Source organism: Triturus cristatus, chromosome 3_2, assembly GCF_964204655.1.
Source record: "Triturus cristatus chromosome 3_2, aTriCri1.1, whole genome shotgun sequence".
In the NCBI taxonomy this organism is placed as follows: Eukaryota; Metazoa; Chordata; class Amphibia; order Caudata; family Salamandridae; genus Triturus; species Triturus cristatus.
This window is the reverse complement of record NC_140584.1, coordinates 750,279,877-750,303,505: the sequence shown is the minus strand read 5'-3', so window position 1 is coordinate 750,303,505 and position 23,629 is coordinate 750,279,877. Positions and strand designations below refer to the sequence as shown.

The 23,629-nt window shown below is 44.7% G+C and overlaps 1 protein-coding gene and 1 long non-coding RNA gene across 2 annotated transcripts in view; one reads left to right on the top strand and one right to left on the bottom strand.

Annotated features, from left to right (window-relative positions):
* LOC146858051 (uncharacterized) overlaps window positions 1-23,629 on the bottom strand; it is a 141,400-nt gene that overhangs the window by 106,166 nt on the left and 11,605 nt on the right. The window lies entirely within an intron of this gene.
* COL3A1 (collagen type III alpha 1 chain) overlaps window positions 9,914-23,629 on the top strand; it is a 102,062-nt gene continuing 88,346 nt past the window's right edge. Inside the window, exon 1 of the mRNA XM_085648824.1 lies at window positions 9,914-10,136. Coding sequence (XP_085504950.1) covers window positions 10,058-10,136 — 79 coding nt within the window. The 5' untranslated portion in view covers window positions 9,914-10,057. The remainder of the gene's footprint in view (window positions 10,137-23,629) is intronic.

Sequence of the window (23,629 nt, the reverse complement as noted above, 5' to 3'; positions counted from 1 at the left end):
TTTTACCATTTTAAAAGTGCAGATGGAAAAATACTCTTACCCGAGCATGCACTTATTATGTGCAGAATGTTCTTGGAACATTAGAAAAACTCCTCATTGGTCAGCAACTTCATAATATTGTTCTTAGCTAGGACATACATGTAACATTAGAGCTGTTTCTGTGTCAACCTGTTGCCTAACATAACTATAGAATTAAGAAGCATAATCCACTTTACCAGATGTGTGGCAACTGCTACACCTGGAAGACCATGTCTTTTGTTAGTATTCTCTTGCTCAAAGAAGCTATTCACATAGGGCCCGATTCACAAAGGTAAACTGAGACGAAAGTCTAACTTTACGACTTTCGGTATTCACAAAGGGAATTTACTATCCGTAATTGCACTTTATGAATACCGAAAGTCGTAAAGTTCAACATTTGGTATTCACAAAGGGTATTTGTGAGTAGTAAATGCCTTTTGTAAATACCAAAAGTCGTAAAGTTAGACTTTCATCTCAGTTTACCTTTGTGAATTGGGCCCTTGTTGTTATTTTCCTAACTTCTTCTCATCACCTTCTTACCAAAGTAAAATATTCAAATATAAGGAGATTCGTGTTTCTGATCATGCTGCAGTCAATATGTTTCTAAATCTGCTAGAAAACGGCAATTCATAAAAGAGCATTTCAAGGTTGACCATGTCCCTTTTGTATGATGTAAAGGCTGTAGAGAATATTAACAAGGAGATTCTGAACTTTATTGTTTCTGATACTGAGTCAGTCAGCTCACTGTCAAGGTTATGTGATTCATAGATCTGTGGTATATTATTAATTGAACCTTAAATAGGATAACACTGGGTCTGAAGGCATCTGATATTTTTTTTTAATGTTTAACTTGATAGAAAGTAGATATGCCTGTACTAATCAAAATTAGGATGCTATCTCAAGTAAGGCCCTCATTGCAAGTAGGCCAGCAAAAGCCATGGTAATATTGAGTGCAATGTTACCAGTACGCATAGTGTGACCACATATTTTCCAGGAGCATTGCCACACCAGATGAATGGGCTTGTCATGATGAGCATTTGAAGGTCAAATTATGCGACATTACGAATCAAATATGGTGTTTGCACTTCAAAGGTACAGACTTCAGTAGTATTAGGTCTATCTGAAACCTGTGCAATGAGGTCTTAGGAGGAAATAGTAGTATTAACAAGTCTACGTTATAGTTCTATGTTCGGATAATATATAGAATGATATTATAAATGTTATCCATCAGTCAATATTACACCGGACAATTATTTCTAGATGGAGTTACAATAGCTATACATGGCAATGATAAATCATCCAGTTGAGAATCGTCAACTAGAAGTTACATTTATTAAGGAAATAATACTATCAGTGCTTTTAGGAGGAGTGTGCATTAACCAAATATATTATGTTTACATTCTTTACATCAGGTCCTTATGTATTCTCCAGACTGTTTCATTCTTGCACTAATGATAAAATATGTTCCCTTGGATTTCCACTATAATCTTTGGCTCCAATTACTTTATTTGAAAACAGCTAGACATTTCTTCTCAACGTTTTAAGAATGTTTATGTCACACAGCTAAATAATTGCTATGCACTTGTTAAAGGCATTCTATTATTTAGTCTTCAAACTGAATTAATTTTAAGAAAATTGATCACTGCATTCTGCATCTTTCCCATAGGAATATGGGCATGTAATTTGGAAAAGTGGAAAAGTAGAATCCTCATTATGAAGTGGTGACATGATTTCCTTCAAAAATCTAATTTCGTCCTGATGAGTCTCTGCCGGAGGAATTGCCATCATACTGTGTCAGCAAGGCAGTGGTAATTCCTCTGGCGGTGAATCCTCCAATGGGAATGAAATTTAGAGGTGAAATTACATTACAGTGCTTCTGTGAGGGTTGAGGGTCATCACGATTCTCTCAATCAAGATGTAGTAGGCTAATTTTATGCTGAGTTGATAAGTGTTCAGTGCACTAAACTGTTGGAAGCGGCACCTCCAACCTCTTGAAAGAGGAAGGATACCTTGTTAAACATTTTCAGTACTGAGTTGGACATTTCCCCTCAGACAATTGCTATCCGCAAAGAGTAGACACCTTGGTGGTGGGTTGAATTTGTGGGAGCAGTTTCCACATTTCTCTACAGGATGAGGGGTCAAGCATAATAAATGTGAGAGCTGGAAATATAGCCCAAGGTATGTGGAAGTTCCCAGCACTCCCATTTTCCATGCAAGACCACCACAGTTTACATGGCAATATTGCATGGATATTGATGGAGCGTGAAAGTTTAATGAGGGTTGCCTCTATCAATTCTCACCATAAAATGAGATTTACAACAATAATTTTTTATAAAAACATGTAAATTGTTGAAGACGAAAAACAAGAGGTTTTCTACTGCATCGTAAAAGCATGCATAAGAGTTTTGAAACATATTACTAAGTATTAAGACTTTTTTGCATGATTGGTTAAAACCTCTGCAACCAGAGACGATGCCATCAAGTCGCAGTATAATCATTTCATAGGTTATGTAAAATACAAGCTTAAAACATTGAAAGTTAAGAAATCATTGAGTCATTAAGATACTCTATTACACATTGCTGATGCAATATACTAAATGTAAAGTGCATACTTGTATAAAAGACGAGGGGTTAGCATTGTTACTCTGAAGAGGGAAAGGAGCGTAATTGTATGGAAAATATTCCTGGAAAACCGTCCATATATCTGACCAAGGCGCAGTTCAGGGTAGTATTCAAAGGATTAAAACAGGCCAGGACCGCTCCTCTGCAGGATCTTATGCCTTTAGCTATCCAACCCCTTCGGAGCAGAGCCCTTCTGTCCTTCAGAGGGTGAGGCACAGGAACAATACGTGAACTATATCCTCTTTATGTTGATTACAGAGCCAACGCGTTTCCTGAGCATTTCTCCTTTTCCATATTGGGAGGTGACCGATGATGGGGATAACCCCCATTCTCAGCTTCATGAACTGTAACTTGGTCCTTTCTTTATATAAGTTGTTTAGATAGTACTGAGGTGTCAGTTGTTTATAAGTGCATGAGGTCAACCAGCCATGGTTCCGTGTAGAGAGGCTGGCGCTGTCTTTAATTGAAGAGAGTGGTTTCATGCTGATTTTTGCAAACCTTTTGAATTTCTGTTGGCTAATGTGTAGGTCCCAAGAGGGTGCAAATCCAAGTGTGCTGAGGGCTTGGGTCAGATAGTGGTTTCCCGCTGACCTGTGGTTTGTGTCCAAATAAATCCATAAGTGGTGTGCCAAGGTGTCTTCATTGGAAACCCTAAGCCTGTGGCAGCTTATAGCAAAGGACGACATGCAAGCCAGCCCCTGTCTCAGATTCCAAATTCCAATTTTATTTGCGCTGGAGAAGTGTGGGATGGGAGCTGAATCGTTCTATAGATTTTTGGGAGTATTTTGTCCAGTGTCTTGCTCTCCCGTCCTCTCAGAGCCTCGCACCCATATGATAAGGTAGGAAGGACCTTTGCTTGGGCTACCTGGAGAATCGGTGCAAAGGTTGGCCCATTTAATTTTTTTGTATGCAGATCTGCGAGCGAATAACAGTGCAGTGCCTTTCTTTTTTAATTCCGTCAACTGGCTCGCGTATCTGCCATTGTCCTTGAGAAGGACACCTAAATACTTGTGGCAATTGGTGGCATCTATTTTCTCCTGGTGTAGAGACCATGTTGGCTTTATAGACCTAGGTGTACGAATTGCAAAGATCTTGGTTTTCTTTTTGTTTATCAGCAGACCGTACCTATTGTAGTATGTGGCAGTTGTGTCCAGAAGACTTTCAAGCCAATCTTAGTGTTACTGATAAGAACCAGATCATCTGTGTAGAGTGGGTTTGAGAGGGGGAGGCCGAACAGTCTGGTTGGGTGTGAGTTTACTAAATTAAGGGCTGGTGACAGGTCGGACAGAAATAAATTAAATAGCGTGGGTGCAAGAATGAAAATCTTGCTGAAGGCCTTGCGTGGTGGTTATAGGCCATGACACGAGCGATGGTCGTGGTCCATTTTTTTCCCAAAGTTGATTGCAGAGATTTGGTTCAGGAAGGGAAGGCTGACAAATGAATAGTCAATCAAGGAGGCCCCAGTTTTGCTCAGGTATGAAAGGCCAGGTGGCTTGTCGGGATGGAATCAGCCATTAAGGGCTCTTAATCCAGGGTGTTCCAGATTCCCTTTTAGGACCCGTCCTCTTGGGTCATCTTTGTCCCACCTGGGATGGTCCTGAGGTGGTATGGCCCAGTATCCTTCTTGTAACTGTGTTATCTTGTTAGCTGGAAGATATTACATTAGCCACATGTTGAAGTCTCCTGAAATTAAGATGTCTGTGCTAGGATTTTCTGATCTGAGGTTTAGCACCATGTTGGTCAATTCCTTGGTGATCGCTGACTTTGAGCCCAAATTTGGATGAATGTAGACATTTATCAGGGTTAGACATCAAGACTAGCCATTGTCGGTTCTAAGCAAGGTGCCGACTACTTGAAGCCCTGAGGTGACGATCGCTTGTTCTCAAGAGCGAATTGAGCTATTGACTGATACATAAATTGCTAGACCTCCATTGCTACGGCTGAAGTTGCTTTGTTTGGTTGCAGGAATATAATGGCTTGTGTTCCCTTCTAGCTGATGTGCAGCCTGAAACCATGTCTCTTGCAGCAGGATGATTTTGAAGGAGCATACGTGGGATACGTTGCCCAGGTCGCTCAGTTTATATTCTAGTCTGTTGATGTTTCAGGAGCATATCGTGAGTGGACTTTCTGAATGGACGTTACAGTGGTTGCTTTGTCACCTGAGCAAACTAGTTGAATTCAGGGTCTGGACAGCCATGCCCAGTCATCTACTCATACAGGGCCTGCAGGTTGGATTTTATAGCCAGCCTTTGTGTTCCTTGAGTTCCCTTGAGCTGGAAGCCGGGGTTTTGATTACAGTGCATCTAAGGACCAAGTATGCCAGTCTTGGCTGCACCTTTGGACTCACAGCAACTGGCAAGGTGTCGAGGATGTGTGGATAACCTGCTTCCCTGCCGGGAGTGATGGAGATGTCCACTGTTTAAAGTTGTCTGTGTATTCAGAATGTTAGAGGCTTAGTCCATAAATCGCCAAGTGACCTTTGTTGATTCACTGATCTGGCCATGCGCGTAGGTGCAATGAACTCAACAGAAACAATCTTGTGCGATGTGACTTCTTCCATCAGGCCTATTGCTTGGATTAACTTCGGAATGTTTCTGTGGTTTAGGATATCAAATGGGCCTTTCGACTTGTATTGCGGATAGAATAGTGTTTAGGCAGTTAGTGCTTGTGATTGCCTTGTGTATAGGCGGCCGTCCCAAAGACTTGCAGACGTGTTCTTTGCCAGCATTGGGAAAGCGGGACAAGTTTGCTTAGGTTCACTGAAAATGGGGGGCCAGGCCAGTCAGAAGCTGCTCCTGTTAAGCTGAGTGAGGTGATTGTCATTCTCAGAGTTGGATGGTCCGATTGCTGGGGTGTGAGGAGAGGCTTCCTGCAGGCATGTTTGATTCTGTCCCAAAGCTTGGAGGTTTGAGAGGCAGATTGAGTACGATGTCGGGCTCCTTTGTACTCGGCGATGCTAGGTCAGTGATGTTTTGCATAATGCTTGCTTGTGTGAGGACTGTTTGGAGCCTGATAGCTCTGTTTTTGCAGGCTGGCGGAATGGTCGGCCAAGTACTGTTTCCCTCCACCGCTTGGCTCAGAACTTCAGTGGCCATGGTTACCCTCGGAATTTTGGTGTGATCCTTGGGAGGTCCTAACTACTTTCATAGCGAGGTCTGTTCCGGCTGCCATGATCCTCGCTTCTGTAGGTGCCATGGTGGTGCTCTGTTGCTTAGCAGCCAAGTCGGGAGTTGGAGTTGGTTTGTCCGTCTCTCCTGCTGGGCCACTGGACAAGTTTAGGTTCTAGTACCCGGGTGGTTTCTTCTCAGTTCTGCGCTATAAATAGGGGGTAGGGCGCGATATTTTACTTTGTGGTTCGGGTTTTATTTCGGCCTTTTCTCCTTTTTGCTTGTTTGCCTTTAGGGTCAGCCTCTTCCATATATTGACCGGGTGAGGGTGTATGACTGGGCCCGAGGTTTTTGGCCTCGCTTGTCAATTGCAAGCAGCTCCTGACTACGTTGCAGGCCATTGTAGCCAGGACCTGCGATGAGTCGACTTCACATGCATAAGAGTTTTGAAATGTGAAAATGTGAAAGACGTAAATAAAGAGAGAGAAAATGTTATTTGCTTATGTAATGAAATCACATGTTTAAGAATCTAAACATAGTTAACCTGAAAAATGTGCTGCGGATAAAAACTAAATGTAACAAATGAAACTAATGCTCACGTAGTGACACACTTGAAAACAATTAAAATGCTGTGTTTAAAGATGCTTGACAATATGAAGATTTGCAGTTTTATTTAGTATTGTGGGGTAGAAACATTCATATCAAAAGTGAAACATATATTAATCTGTGTTGAAAAAATAAAAACATGCAAAATATTTTTTTAGTAGTACCTAATATTGATATGTAACTTTTAAGAGAGGAATAATGAGTGAATTAACTAAGAAAAATGAATTATTCATATTAATGTGTGCTTTATATTATTCATGACGTGATAATGATTCAGGAAGTTTTTTCATGTAGGCCTCAAATGCTTCTTTTCCTCCTCGAGAAGAAGAATCGAGCTGAAGTAGTCATTGTGGACGCTGTGAGAACATTTCATGAAGTTTCTTTTTTTATGCTTGCAAACAATATACTTTCTCTTGATTTAGCAACACTTTTGACAGAAATGTGTCAATACAATTGCAAACCCAGAGACATCTTCTGGGAATGGACAGACAGTGAACAAAGTGAATTTTCTAACTTCCGAGGAAAGGATGGAATAATAAAGTTATTGAAATTGATGGATTTGCAAAAGGATTACTTAATGCTTCCAGATTTCTTAGTGAGGTATTGATCACACCATGAGCAGCCCAATGTAGACAACCAATAGAACCCATATCGTATGATGGAAAGGATACTTTGAGGGCGTAAACTGAGAACTTTTGGAAGTATAATTGCCCCCTTGGAGGAGTATTTGGGACTTCTTGCCATTTCAATTTCCCTGCCTGGCATGCTGTTGGTATGAACTTTGATTATCTTTCCTATGCCAAAACCATTTGAACTGAACTTTCTGAACTGACTCAAACCTGTACTTTGCTGGCTGGTAAAGTGTGCAGGCATAACTCTTCAACTGAAAAGTTATTGGACTCTTTCTTGTGACTCTGCATATTTAGGGCCTTATTTATGAGACCTTGCGTCAGTTTTGCGCTTCCGTTGCGTCACTTTTCATGACGCATCGGCGGCGTAAAACATGCCTCCTGTTGCGCCCTATTTACAAAGTGACGCATCTAAGCAGATGCATCGCTTTGCAAACTCCTGCACTCCATTGTACCTGCATCAGGTATAATGTGTGCAGGGTGGCCGTTCCGACGTAAGTAAGCCTCGTAAAAGTGACACAGTGAAATCTACAGGATTTCTCTGCGCCACTTCTCGGGTGCAAATGCGTCAATATCTTACGTCTGCCTCACAGCAGGCGTAAGACTGACGCAGGCCCTTTCACATGGGGCTTGACCCATGTGAAAGGACACATTGCTGGAGTTGCGTCACTTTTGTGACACACTCCAGCAATGCGTCACTTTTGCGCCTACAGATGCATCAGAAATACTGAAGTATCTGTAACTCCTTGTGACATGATGCATCATACAGTAAATATGATGCATCCATTATGTTGCAAGGAGGTCGCACTGAGAAGTGACGCATCGCTGCTTTCACGCAGCGATGCGTCACTTCTCAAAAATGAGGCCCTTAGTTTGTATTACCTGAAGATGATAAAACTTGATTTTTCCCATGTTTTTTCTCCTCTTTCCCTAGGTAACCAGCAAATGTTTATCTTACTGAATTTGTTTGACATTGTGTGACTAATTGTACAAAATGATTTCTATTAAATTGAAATATAAATGTGATTTATGTTCTTAACTATTCAAATTGAGACTTAGATAAATTGTGTATATGAGTAAACGTATCGTATTTGAGTCATTTTGGGGTGAACCTTTTGGTGCAAATCTTATCACTAGTAAAATCTTAAATGAATGGTTGTACGTTGTTAGCATGAATTTGGAATTTTCTTATTCCAGGTCCCCATAAGGATTTGCCTCACGTTCTCTAATTTTCCTAGTCCCTGTTAGTTCACATAAAAGATCCATCGGAGGACCAATGGCAGTTTAGGCTTATGTTATGGGCCCAGAGAGGGAATAGATTGAAACATGATATACATGATATAAGTATAAGGAAAAAGATTTTGCCCAGCTTTCCACTGCATCAACATGAAACAATGGACAAGGTGGTTGGTTTCTGCTCCATGCTCGAATTCGATGACTGGTCCTGTGGCACCACCACTGTCTGATAGTGTTCAGAAAGATGAAGCAGCAATGGTTCTGCCACAAGGTAGACCATTCTATACCACCCTCATGATGGGGTGGGGGGACAAAGAGGTGGACGGACACAGCTGGGACTCATAACTGCCTGTCTCATAATCATTTGTGTTGCATTCAACCCACATTATCAACCACTTAACAAGACTTCTTCAAGGAGGTCACCAGTTTGATGCTGTGAAGCCCTCCTTCCAAGTGTGTTGTGGGGGTCTTACCCATAGCACTCATAGAGGTGTTTGGCTAACCTCGCACATTCCCCTCTCTGTGGATTTTGTTACATTGTCTAGCTCCTGGTTCTATAAGGCTTCCGGTGCCTCTTCGTTGTTCATGTGCACCCTTCAGAAAACTATCAGTGATGCCAAAAGCTAAAACTCCTGTGCAGGGAAACGGCATGGGGTGTGTGGTGCAGGGAGGGTAGGCAACGGTGTGTCTCTCCTTCATAAGTTCCTTCATCATCTTGTGGTTTAAGTGTACATCAGGTTTGTCTTGCACTCCCTTCCCCCGTGCATCCTCTTGCCTACAGAGCTGTGACTCATGTCCTGGGAGACGTCTCATCTCTCAGCCAGGATCTGGACCAGTGAGTCATGACTGTTTCGTGGCTTGAGGCTGTCTGTTTGGTAGTCTCGGTCAATTGCTGGTTCGCCACGTGTGCGGATCTCAGACTTCTCCCCTTCAAGCACAATTGGCATCGGTTTGCACTTTAGCAAATGTCTCCCTGAACAGATCTGAGATTCAAGTAAAATCGCAGAGTGGGATTCGCTGCCCTTTCATGGTGATATCCAGTACACGCAGGCCCACGCAGGCCTCCAGTGCCAACAAAGTGGATCCTTTCCTTGACACTATGGTCTATACGCACATGCATTCTAAAGCATCCATACACAAAGCATTCTGACAAAAAAAAAGAAGAAGAAAGAAAAAGGAAAACAGAATGCTTTGCTGGGCAGCTCGTTTGAACGGGAGTAGCTGGGCTGTGCGCTAGGAAAAGACCAACACGACTTGTCAAACCGGTCGCACCCAGTCCCTGTCACTTTGAAACAGCAGCACAGTCTGAAGTTACTGGGGAACACATGTCCCCACTTTTTCTGCTGGAATGTGGGGGATGCCGGTGCATCGCTGCCGAATAGTGAACCCCCAGTCACTGTCTGTAAGCCGGCTGGGACATCTGCATGGCATAATTGGAGTGCGCGGGGACACGCACTCGCTCGAGCAGTGCACTCCGGCCCCTCCGGAGCAGTGCACCGCGTCCTCAGATAGCAGCAGGCATGCACAGCCCGCTCCAGATGTGCTCGAGTTCGTGTGCTGCTGCCTGACTCTTTCTTCCATAGGGCCAAAAGAAATATTAATCATCCCTCGCTCCATGGAGGGGATGGGTGCCCCTCTCATGTTTCAAAAAGGGGCTGGGAGCCGAGGGGAGCCAGCGTGCTCCCTATTTAAGGGCAGAGCAGAGAAGCCTCGGTGGCTGTGTTCTCCGGAGGGCCCAGTGCTGAAAGGGCAGGGAACAATTGATGGTGCTAATTTGAATCCCCTTTTTAATTTTCCCCCTTTTTTTTGCACTTAGAGTCTCATGTCTAATATTTAGACATGGTGAGCTTCGTGCAACTAGTGGCCCTGATAAGCCTGGCAGTTTTCCATCCTACCGTTATTTTGGCTCAGCAGGAAGGTGAGTAGGTCTCGCGCATTGTTCTTTGTACTAACCCTGTCTTTGCATTCTTCTTCTACAGTAACAAGGCGCGTTCTTGTGTTTACCACGACCTGCCACCGAGCAGTCTCTGGCAGCCTGGCTTTGCTGTTACATGCATGTGCCCTGCTTATGTATGTTTCACCTGTTGCTAAGGAGCATGCGCGCGCTCTCACAGGTTCGCGAGCGACTCTCCAGAGGGACTTGGCAGTAGTCAGCTGCAGGCTGGGGAGAGGTTACAGCGCACTCTCGTCTCGGGGTTGCTACTGGGGCGTGTTGCGTTTCAATGCGCTTCTGCAACACGCTTTTCGGGTATAATTCTTTGCTCCATATCCACTTTCGTATATTGAACAACTTGAGCACATATAACTCCGACCTCCGAGCACTATTGCTGGTCGAAGCTCGAGCGACACCTACGCATGCTTAATCATGACTTCACATTATATCAAATGAAGTGTTGATCTTTTTATTTCGTAAAAGAAAATATTTGCGTGAAGGCTGTCCGCTGAGACTGTTTATGTCTTGGCGAGCTCCTGGTGTAGCCGGAGAGGCGCGGGGTGCGTCATACGCACCTCAGCTCTTTCCAGCTGCAGACGCCCTCACAAAACAAAGTTAACGCCCAAATACACACGCCACTCACTGCCTGCGGCGATAGAATCAGCTGATGGAAGACAGGTCACCTGCAGCCTCCGCGATCCCAATGCGTGAGGTAGCTGCTTCGAGTGCTGCCCCAAAGAGCTGCTCCTTCGAGGAGCTTTATGATGCACATCGCAGGGGAGCGAAAAATAACACCCACAAAAGAAGATTGGGAGGGTGGACGGCCTATAGGCACACGGACTCATATGGAAGACTCGCTCCTTTCAAGTACTTCTCCATATCAATGTTTAAAGCATAAGCATTTGGTATGAATTTTTAGCCTATAATTAACCGTGTGCGAGGGGTACATTATCACAGGATGAAGAGAGGGTAGTGTTAACAGCATCCAGGATGGCAGTGCCACCTTGCCTTAGTACTTTACTGTGCCTGCAGTCTACCGGTGTTGGAAAAAAGCGCAGCATCGCCGCCTGCTGGGCGTATTAAGTCTGTACAACTCCGTGACAGGACCGCTCAATCCAGAGGCGCTTGCTTCAGGATAGAATGCGTCCCTTACTGCTTGCGCAACTAAGTTTGATCCAGTAAAGTATCCCACAAAAATTATCCCAACACCTCTAGATGCTTAGATAAAAAATCATAAATGGAAAAAATAAGCGTAAAGCTGTTGTAGTGGTATTATTAACATGCTGAGCTGTAGTCTGTCATTTCCAGTGCTCGTATGTTCTAAAATTTGATATCAGGCAACAATTGGGTAAGATGATTTTGTCACATGTTATATACCCATAATAGCCCGCAGCCTGGAGCGGGGGAGTCAATTGGTCTTAAGCTGTGCGAAAACCTGGCTCACCCAAGATGAGACCCGTTTTATTACTCCCTGAGGCGGATGCGCCATTTTGGGCGTGGCCGGCTATGCACATTTTGAGTATTCCACAAAAACCCTTGTATCACAAGTCAGTTTAGTAGACAGTGTGCAACGCTAGTTAATGCATCGGTGATCTTCAGTTGTTAAGTTTTTTTGTTTAGCAGATAGTACCCTTTAACTCTCCTGCATGTAAAATGTGTAAGATGCAGCTAAGAAAATGGCAGCCTGGTGCTGTATTTCATTTCTACATACCACTCGACGTAGTTATTAAGAATATTAGAAATGATCAATTACCTTCGATTTATAAGAGACTAACAAACTCAGCAGTGGGTGAAACATTGACAAAGTATAAAGAACTGTCTGTTCCCCTCATGTTACGCAGTTCGTACAATTCTTTCTGAGAGCTGTCGCCCCAGAATTGATGTGCAGGTAAAAAACAACAAGAATAATGCATTAGCCAGCAGGTCAGTCAAAGTAAAACATGACGCTATCATCCCAAGGGGTACGGGGCTCAATTCCTTTTGTAAGAGACAAACGTCTTTATTTAACCATGGTGGGGCTAGTCAGTCTAAGATGTTGGTCGTCTTTAGACTAATGTTCCCCCCCCCCCCCCCCCCCAGACTCACACACACATACAACCTTCCAAGTCTTTCCTGGGAAAATTAACTTTCTCTCTAACTCACTTTTGTGTGTTTGTGTATTTTTGTCTTAACCTTAAACGTATAATTCAATATTGTTAGGCAACCTAGGGCTTGAATTAGTAAAACATGGTAAATAAAAATAGAATTTGTTCCTAACAAGGTCCTCAAAAGCATGTCTTGCCTATAGGTGGGACACCCTCACCGATGCCGAGAGGGCAGCAATGCAGCAGGCCTGGGAGGGGCGGACAGACGGTGACACCCTCACCGATGCCGAGAGGGCAGCAGTGCCTGAGGGTGAGACACCCTCCATGGCGAGACTGCAGCAGTGCCTGAGGGTATGACACCCTCCAAGGCGAGACTACAGCAGTGCCTGAGGGTGTGACACCCTCCATGGCGAGACTACAGCAGTGCCTGAGGGCGTGTGACACCCTCCATGGCGAGACTACACCAGTGCCTGGGGGCGGGGGGCACCCTCACCGATGCGGCGAGGGCAGCAGTGCCTGAGGATGAGACACCCTCACCGATGTCGAGACTGCAGCAGTGCCTGAGGGTATGACGTATGACACCCTCCATGGTGAGACTGCATCAGCCAGTGCCTTGACAAAGCAGCGCGGTGTTCAGGAGGCGGCGGTGCCTGCGAGTGCGTCGCGCTCTCTGATAGAACAGGCTGGCTCGTGGAGAGACGGCAGTGCCGCACCATCACTGATTAAAAAAAAACAATGACATAGAAGTGCCTATCCCGAGAGCCACACCCTGCTGATAATGCAGACGAGCATGCATCGATGTACGGCACATTTTTGGCCCGGATCTCAATGACAAGATCTGCCAGGCATCTCTGCGCTCAGCCGGACCTGCATCACCGGCCGTTGCTAACTTTCAGTGCCAGAGAGGAGAAGAAATAGGAGGCTTAGGCGGGAAGTAAGTCAGCCAAATCCTGCGGGACACTGTCAAACATGGTACGATGTTGACGCCCTCTGGCAGCCCACTGCAGTTTTTGAGATCATGCAGTCATGGAAAACGCAAAGCCGCGGCCAAGACTCTGGAACATGTCAGCCGGTGGCACCGCGCCACCCAGCACAACATGGCTGTCGCAGCATCCCGTCCGCGCGCCGCGTGCACAGGAAGCGGCCGAAGAAGAGTTTGTTTTAGACACCTAACCAAACACCCGGAAAGAAACACCACTTTTAACAGTCTAAGTATAAAGGTTCCAGGGGTGCGCATCGTCTGGTAACCAAACAGGCCAACAGAAGGGTGGTAAATACCCCAGGTTGTCATGGCAATGTCCAAAGAGCCCAGCGCTCTCCTACAGGCCACTCGAGACAGTGTGCGAACCCGGCTGAACTCCTAGGATGCTTTGGGTGGTTGAATGAAGGCCCAAGACTGTATAAATTGCCCCGGTGAGATAGCGCCATATGGTGGCTCCAGCCAAAGGGCTACAGATGATTGGAACATTTGTTTTAGTCTGCAAGACACATTTCACCACTGCATGAATGTACGGGCGGAAGTGATGTATTACAGAACCTCTTCGATAAAGCTGAACAAAACGAAGTGAAACGCAATCTCAATGTGCAGAGGAGAAAGATCTCGAAGGCCGCCTACATTCCACCCAACACCACGTCCTGTGTGATTGTTCCCATGTATGGACTCACTCGGTCACTGGGCCACTCACTCATCGAGAGTGACTTGTGTGAAAGTTTCCCCATTAATCCAGGCTTCAGCAGAATCAGTGTGCATGCATACCCCTGGAGCCTTGATTCCTGGGTTAAATCCCCTCTGGCCCCAGGTAAGGGCTCTGGGAGGGCTGAACCATATGGCGATTGTCCCAGGGGATATATATTGTTCACTGAGCATCAAACGGTGCAGGTTTCCCCATTTTTGAATTTGTCCTAATATTTAGGTTGGAATGTATTCGTCTTTGCCATCCTTGTAACAAGTAGCAAAAGAGCGACTTCATGACCCTTCTTGTGTGTACAATGTACTGGCCTTTAAATTACATAAAGAACAACTCGAGTGATAACGGCGGGGATGGAGTGGCGGGATTTGCATCATGTAGTTTACCGGCAGCAAATCTTTCTGCCATTACATCGTTTCCACCAGTGATTCTTGGAGGCAAATTATATATGCACACGAGGGCGGTGCCACGCCCCGTGATGTCTTGCTCTGTGGATCACAGCTGTGACACCAGGAATTAGTTTGTGTGGTCCCCCATATCGGCCTATACCACCCCAGGCAGGCCGACCGCCATTTTTTGAACTGAAGCCACAGATCTGTTGATTGAGTGGAGGACGATTAGCGTGTGACCCGCCCCCCCCCCCTTTCACCACCTCTCCCGTAACCCTATCCCACCCCAGCAGGCGGGCAGCACTAGAGTGCTAGAGTAGAGGGTGGCTGTTTGAGTGAATCCCCTCTGCCCTTCCCCGCTGAACCACCCCTGCCAGGCGGGGCAGTATTTTATACAATGACACCGCAGATGTGTCGGCAGAGGGGAGGGTGATTAGTACGTGTTGATAGAGTGGGGGATGACTAGTTTGCGCACCCCCCTACCTATCCCGCCCCCCTACCCCCCCCCCCCCCGCCTCAACCACGTCTTTAATTTACAAGACGAGCCCACAGATGTTTTGGCAGAGTTGAGGGTGATTAGCTTGTGTGACCCTGCCTATACCACCACAGGCAGACTACGTGGTAATTTATGAAATGGTGCCACACTTGTTGTGGCAGAGTGAAGGGAAAATAGTTTGTGTGATTCTCCCCCGTCCACCTTTACCACACCAGCCAGGCAGGCAACATTTTACAAAATAGAGCCACAGATGTACTGGCAGAGTGGAGGGCGATTAGTTTAGCAACCATAGTTATTGTTAAACCCGGGCATGATATTTTCCACATTAAAAAAGGTTTCTTCATTGGAAAAAGTTCTGAAAGCGCTCACTGAAGTAGCAAATGGTTTCAAGCTTTTCCAGACGCTATTCTCATAATTTAACTTAATTGGGTTTTCATCCCATCCCGTCTGGTGGATTCACTGCACAGACACATGCAAACATTGCTTTACATAACCAATAGATGTCCGGTACTGAGGACCTGCACTTCTTTACGTTGAAAGGGAGGGTGCTAGCACTTCTCAGCACTGCTCCAATACATTTAATGAGAGAGCACCAGCACTTCTCAGGGGCAAACAGGTGCTCTCCTTAGTGAGTACCTGCACTTCTACATGTCCATTTGAAGCACTGCAAGTAAGTACCAGAGAACTCCACGTGCTTGCTGTTCCTGACATAAGTGTCTACATTAGTACATTGTACTACATTATTGTGAGTAAGTACTCATAGATGTATTCGTTCCTCTCTTTCAGTCACAGCATTGTACACTTTATAAAAGTTCCCATCACCGGTGACTGTGCCGTACACAGCATCATCATATTCATTAGCAAAACATTTCATGACCTCTAAATTGAGCTCTCAACATTTTCTCATTGGCTCACATATTTTGTCAGCAAAAGTGAAACATGTTAGATATTTTGTGTGGTTGTCGCCACCATGTACAGGGGTCATTGTCATCTTTTGATGCTGGCAGATCGACCCTCTATCTTGAGACAAACTCAAATGATTGCCTTTTTTAGATGGCTAGTTATAAACCAACCAATAACAGACCCCTTTTCATGTTGTGCAACAGGCACCATTCCTCTTACCAGTTTCCCAGAAGCACTACATTAACACTGAAACCAGTGCGCTTCATGCCCACAGCTAAATATCACAGGAAGTCTGCAGAGTAAGAGCTGAGAAAACCTCTTTTCTTTGTGTTTCAAAAAGTCTAATAAAAGTTAAGTGGATGACGGAAAATGGTGACTCAACATGAATTGGAAGTGGATTGCATTCCAGTAGTTCTGTTGAGAAATGCCCGAACCCAACCATGACTGTGATTTTTCAAAGTGTCAGGTGGCTGGTGTCTCAGACCAGTTACTGTTGGGAAGACTCTGAGTTGATTCATGCTTTAATGTGTCCTGTACTCACACTTTCACAAATTCCAAACCAGAATCACCCAGAGTTACATCTGAGATCAGCGAGAATGACTTCCATTTGTAATCTCCTGGCATGCAATGGGGTTCAGGAGCTTCCAAAAGAAACATATATTCGGCACGACTTAGTAAACCAAAAAGGTCCTAAAAGGGTGAAGAAATGAGACCCAACTCTTCCCGCGGCATGGCTGCCTTCTCCTGGAAGCCCAGAGTCCTTTGAGATAACAAGCTCTCCAAGGCTCTTCACTGAGGTAGTTGCCATGCATCATGGTGCAATTTACACTTTTAGTCCTCTCATGTCCTGTCTATCCCTCGGTTCAGACGTAGCCATGCTGGAGGTCAGTCTTTTTCGTCATTGGCAGCCCTGGCATGGAATTCTCTTCCTCTATCTCTTAGCAGTGTCTGATGGCCTCAAACTTGCTGTAAAAACCTACAAATGTGGCTAGTTCAACGCTCATATGTAGGTTTCTGCAGCTTAATTCCTCAGCCACTCGATGTACCTTGGTGTATTCGTTGCACTCTATAACTCTCACTCATTATCATGCTAACTGCAATATTCAGTACATTTTACTAGGCTTGACAGAGCCAAGCATTCATCTTTCTCCCTCATAGGAAGTCCCTTCATTTATGTTATCAGTAGTGATGGAGGTAGGACGAAGTGAGGAGCCATGGGAGTAATGGGGAAAATGTGCTTCATGCCACGGCTATAGGAAAAAGTACCACTATTCCAATGGCTACGCTCCAGTGTTTGAAACTCTTTCCCAACTGAAACAAAAAATGTAAAGAAAAATAGTAAAGGATGCTAACCCCCAAAACCAGTGGATGTACCTTTTAGACTGAAGCAATTTTGAGGTTTGTAGAATCAGGTATTGTAGGGTAAACAAGAGTGTCATTGACAGAGTCTGATGCAGTTCACCATTCTGCTAAGGGAAGCCATTTTTAATGTGGATAGTTCTTCTGCTTAGAACTACGTCAGGATGTATCAGTCCACAGAAGAATCAATTAAGATGCAAATTGATGGTCATTTTAGAATCATGTCCTTGCAATCCAGCAGCACAACTCACTAAATATGCTGAACACTATTTCAGAAAGTAACACAGTGAAATTGTACAACCTCAAAAGTATGTATGCATCATGAACGAATGTATGACGTTACTACGCATACATTCACAACGCGGTATTTTACATCGTGTTCCTTACAACGCAAGTCTTTACAACAACTTGCGCTGGAGGGCGCTGGACTTAGGAATAGTATGATTTACTATTCCAACTCCAGCCTACGTTACAGTAGGGAAAGTGTTGGAATAGTGAATCATACTATTCTTCAGCTTAGAGCGCCATCCAGCGCAAGTCGTTGCAACAACTTGCGTTATATGCCCGCGGTGTAACTACCGCGTTATGCAGGTCGTTCTCCATCATGAACAGGACAACAGAATGTGTCTTTTGTTGGTCATATCTTTGAGTATTTAATTATCCGGTTTTATATAGCGCTGATAGACCCTAGACTATCTGAGCACCTTTTGAGGAACGATAAGCCATGTGTAGGAGCATGTACTGCAGTTGATAGAAGAGAGGTGGGCGACTTAAGGGCATACACAACCCAGAAAACAGAGGAACAGTTTAGAGGAGACTGTACAACAGGTCTTCGGACTACAGATAGATAAGGAGGGGTTCCATCCAATAGTCTCTTTCATTTAGGATTGAAAGATGGATTCCTTGAAAAAATGGGAAGTTAGTTAACAGCCAGACATTTCTGTAGTGTAGGCAAGAAGTATTGGAGGTTTGGATTACACTTTACAGAGAGGAAGGCAGTGAAGGGGATAAAAAACTGAATATTGCAAAGGACTTTTAGTTAAAAAATACATGATTTCAGAGGGAGAGGAATGAGTCTATGATGCTACCTATGAATTTGTTGCTGGTCATCAGAAAAGAAGGCGATATCTTGAAAAAAAAACATGGAGTTAAGATTGCACAAATATAAAGGAAGAGAAAGAGTGCTGAGGATGGATTTGGTTTCAGTGGGGTCGAATGGGGGTGGCACTTGCAAACATCTAGTTCTGGCTTTCATCTGGGCAGTTGTTCAGTTGGGCATGTCATTTACACCTGACAGTCACCTAGAGGGATATGTGTGCATGTGGTATTTACATAGTACAAGCCTAGTAGAAAGACAAAAGAGCACGGTACAGGGTCAAAGGTGAAGACAAGGTCAACAGGTGATTGTAGGGGAAGCTGGTTTTTAAGAGCAAAAGTGGACTTCTACTACATCCTTGTGTGGTGTATATATTGATGAATAATTACTTCATCATTGATCAGGAGTCTCTAAGAAATTTCATGTTAACACTCAAAAGTCATGCTGATGAGAGTGAATTGGGTGATTCTTTAGAGCCTGATGAATTATCAAATTGAGAAGGGAGCTACCCTTGAGAAATACTGAAATCTAATTTAGAAGTAAATCATTGGTATGCTTGCAGGAGCAGACTCTGGAGAAACGGCTTCTAGAAATCAGTGATGCTGAATGTCACTGTCAAGTTTACAAAGTCAGGCGTCAGGAAGAAATCATTATTACAGGGAACTCTGACTATTTTGTTAGAAATATGTACTATTGATTTTAACGTGCAGAGCCTGAAGTCATGGTGATTTCGATTTGGGGGGAAGCATCAAAGTATTTTTAAATGTTTGAATGGTTGGATTATTCAATGAGTTTGTCAAGCCAGGAGAGCTCAGAGAGGGGGTAATAGATGCGTAGATCAACAATTTAAAGATAGGACTTTTTTAAGAAGCAGTCCGACTCGGCCTGTTGGAAACTGACCTTGTGCTTCAGTGGGATTTATGAAGTGGAGATTGCAAAAAGTGCCAAGTAATATGGAGGCATCCTTGAAGTAAGATGTCAGTTTCATATCAGGAAGAAAGTGAAGTGAAATTAGAGAGAGAAATCAAACAACATGAGGACCATATAGGAGTAGAGTGGGAAGAAATGGTAGGTAGAGACAGAGTGCAAGACATAAGATACCGCTGATTATTTATTGTGTTGTGTGACTTACACTAACAGTTGACTTGTTTTTCATTGGAGGGCGCTAGGGGTCATTTAGAATAAGCATCACTTTCTGTACTTTCATTTGCGTGTTCATTACGTGATTTAGACTAGAAATGTTTGGTGGTAGGTTCCATAAAACAGCAGTTCAGAATAGCATGGCAGCATTAATGCAGAGTAGTTTATAAAGTGGAAATCTGGAGAGCAACAGGTGGACAGTGTGCTCCATTCGAATGGTACCGCAATCCCCCATACACTTTCTGTAGAATTGAATATGTTAAAGACATTGTAATGGGCGCTTTTAAACCCCATCACCTTGGACATTGCTCTGAGGATTCAAGAGCCGTGATCTATACTTGTGTCTCAACCTCAGTTCCACACCTTGTGGATGGTCCTTACCTCATAAAGAAAGACCCTGAACTATTATTACCAGTTGTCCTCTTTGACTGACTATGAATTGTCAGTTATTCAAGTTTCAGCATATCGAACAGTAAAATCATCAGCATGCCAGGAATTACAACCCTATTAGAATGTCAAGTTTCTAGCACGGTGCATGGTAGTCTGGGTTGCATCATATGTAGACGAGACAGTACCTGAAGGCAGCTTTGAGTGTGATGACAGAGGCGGTGTCAGAATGTTCAGGACTTCAGGTATTGCAATGAAGTGGTGCCAGGTGTGCACGAATGAGAGGAAACAGTATGGAGCATGTAGGAGTCACAACATGAGCAGACAGTGGAGAACGTGGAAGTGGTGCTATCCCCGCACACATGAGAGGAAGCAGGATGGAGCAAGTATGAGTCACAGCACGATCAGACAGTGGAGAACGTGGAAGTGGTGCTCTCCGCGCACACATAAGAGGAACCAGGATGGAGCATCTATGAGTTACAGCATGGTGTGGTGGTGGAGAACTTGCAAGTGGTGCCAGCTGTGCACAAATGAGGAGCACATGATGGAGCACCGCACATAGGACTTACAGCAAAGTGAGATGGTGAGAAAGAGGATAACTTGGAAGTGGTGCCAAGTTTGCACACCTGAGAAGAAGCAGGGTGGAGCAAATATGAGTTACATCATGGTGAGTCAGTGCAGAACTTGGAAGTGATGCCAAGTGTGCACACATGAGAAGAAGCAGGGTGGAGCACATACGAGTTAAATCAAGGTGAGTCCGTAGAGAACTTGGAAGTGGTGTCAGGTGTGAACACATGAGAAGAAGCAGTGTGAAGTACATATGAGCTACATCATGGTGAGTCCGTAGAGAACTTGGAAGTGGTGCCAGGTGTGAACACATGAGAAGAAGCAGGGTGAAGTACATATGAGTTACATCATGGTGAGTCCGTAGAGAACTTGGAAGTGGTGTCAGGTGTGAACACATGAGAAGAAGCAGGGTGAAGTACATATGAGCTACATCATGGTGAGTCTGCAGAGAACTTGGAAGTGGTGTCAGGTGTGAACACATGAGAAGAAGCAGAGTGAAGTACATATGAGTTACATCATGGTGAGTCAGTAGAGAACTTGGAAGTGGTGCCAAGTGTGCACACATGAGAAGAAGCAGGGTGAAGTACATATGAGCTACATCATGGTGAGTCCGCAGAGAACTTGGAAGTGGTGTCAGGTGTGAACACATGAGAAGAAACTGGGTGGAGCACATACGAGTTACATCATGGTGAGTCCATAGAGAACTTGGAAGTGGTGTCAGGTGTGAACACGAGAGAAGAAGCAGGGTGAAGTACACATGAGCTACATCATGGTGAGTCAGTGGAGAACTTGGAAGTGGTGTCAGGTGTGTACAAATGAGGAAAACCAGGATGAAGGACATAGGATTTATGGCACGACGTGGAAGTGGTGGGAGCACCAAGAACAAAGGCAGACATGGTGTTGATGTGGTCATGGAGGGTCTGGCACAAAACAATTTAAACACAAGAGTAAGGGATACAACATATCGTTTAGCGGCTTTTCCAAGAGTAGCAGATCAACCTATGCCATAAACGCATCATCGATCCTTCCCAGCAGTTGCCCCGTGATTGCATGCCGCCCCAACGCAAACAACAATCTGATCATTCAGTACAGAGGGCAGAGCCGCCAGATGTGAGAGAATCAGGAGTACGTGCGGAACATGCTGTCCAAGTTACCTTATGACTCTCTGTTTCTTGGCGTCTTTAACTAAGGGGATGTTCAAAGGTCTACTGCGGTACCCTGGCACTTGTTGCTGACCTGTGATGTCTTCATTTTTTCCATGTTTTTTGTATACATAGTCTTGTCTTAGTGCGTGGCATGGAGAGAAGCAACGTACTAGTGTCAGATCCAGGGATGGGATGGAGCGAGTTTGTACTTAGCAGGTGTCAGCGCAGAGTACAGCCCTCGCTGTCCCTTTTCCCTGCATGTGGTTCCCTTCAAAGAAGGCTGGTAATCAAGGGGTGTGAGTTACTATTGTGTATGTCATTCATGCAGTCACACCGAATACAAATGTGACCACGAACAGACAGGATGCCTCGGGGGCTACAGCACAATCCATACTTTACAGCAAGCACCGCCCAGCCTAAGAGTCCATCTTCCATCCATTGCCTTGGCCCTGCTTTTCAATATGCACGTTTTTGGCGCGCAGCGGCGCCCCTATGTTCTTTTTGTTTCAATAGCTGTTGATTGTTCAAAAGCTTTGGCGGAATGATGTAGGCCATTGTTGTAGGGTTTGGTTGAGAAGGATTTTATGGTCATTTCATCTACATTGGCCACACCATGGCTTGCTTGCTTTGCTGCCAATGCTCTTGAATTTCACCAAATCCCTTATCACAGGTAGAGGAGGTCTGTGAAACCTCACTGCCCCACCATGGAGGCAGCAGACTATAACCAAGCACCCCTTCTTGAGGACGGTGCCACAGAACTTCCCTAAGCTTCTTTAGATGTAAATTTGCCCCAGAGATTATGTCGGAGGTGAACATGATTTGCTGGTTTTGTAATTCAGCATAACATCGCAAGACCAGCCGCGGAGGGTGGCATGATTAATCTGCATGAGGTACACCAATATTTAGATTTACCACACTTGTGGTGTGAATACCAACCCAATTTCCGGATTTATTGCACTTCTCACAATTGTGGCGCGGTTGCATAAAAATTACTTCCCCACTTGTGCAAATTAAGCAATGACCATATTACATTCTCTGCACTCCTGTGCACTGCACAGACATATTCTGTGTTTTGTATGCACCTGTGCAGTAGACCACCACTATTTGGTGTGTCCCCCAGCATGCAAGGCATCATATGGGTACCCTGCGGGTGTTTGTTATTTATTAGTTCTCCTGGCGTCGTACAGCTCTCCAGGCTCCTCAATGCAGGAGGGGCACGGTCCAAGACCCAGAATCCCATGATATGCCACATTGAGTAGTCCCAGTTGTGTTGCCTCACTTTCTGGGTAGCCTCATTTATGTGACGCACATGGGGGGTTCTTAATTTGCCTGGAGAGCACCCTTTCTAAATAAAAGACTATCTCTCTGGAAATGTGCCAGTGCTTGGTTTGGCGACTTTTTATTCCATTGTACAGAAGGGACCTTGGAATCCCTACCTCTCCCCAGCTCACTTTACTTAATACTGGCCCAAGTATGTCTACAGTCTACGAAGCAACCACTAGACGGCATTTCCTCCTTTAATGTGCTTCCTTCTGGTGTGCTGGTATCAAAGACCTATGCTTTCTCCATGATATCCCAGCTGGATGTGCACGGTCCTATGCACATTAGTAGTGGAGAGCCCCCCCCTCATGTGCCTGTATATACAGATTGTTTTTGCAGCACAATGGGGCCTGCGTCAGCACCCTGTCTGTCTCTTGTACATTTCAGCACTCTTGACTCTGAGGGGGAGGCAGGGGACTCTCGCTGGGAGTTTTTATGCTTGGAGTCCTGCTTCGTGTCAGGCTGACAATGGAAAAAGCATGAGATAGCCGGCCCCACAGCAGACATGTGTTAGCTCTTGTTAGGGAATAGAAGTCTGGGCGAGGGGAACTAGCTGCGTTCATTGGAAGTGCAGCAAAGTGGATTCCTGTCGGATGAGGTAACACGGCTCCATGTTCACAGGTCATGTTCTGCGCAGCCTTTGTTTGATTTCAGTTAGATGGAATAACAGAAGAGTGATGTGTGAATGCGCCGTGACTGGCTCTGCAAACCTGGCTTTACACAAAGTATGCATGGCTGAAGGGTGCTGTAGACTGAAGACAGGGCAGGGAAAGCTTTTAATGAACGCCTGGAGGATGTTATTCTTAATTTTTGTATAGCTTTCTAGGATCGCGTCAGATTATGGTTCATCGTGAGCGAGATGTATTAGTCATTCCGATGGATTGAATAATGCGATTTTTCAATT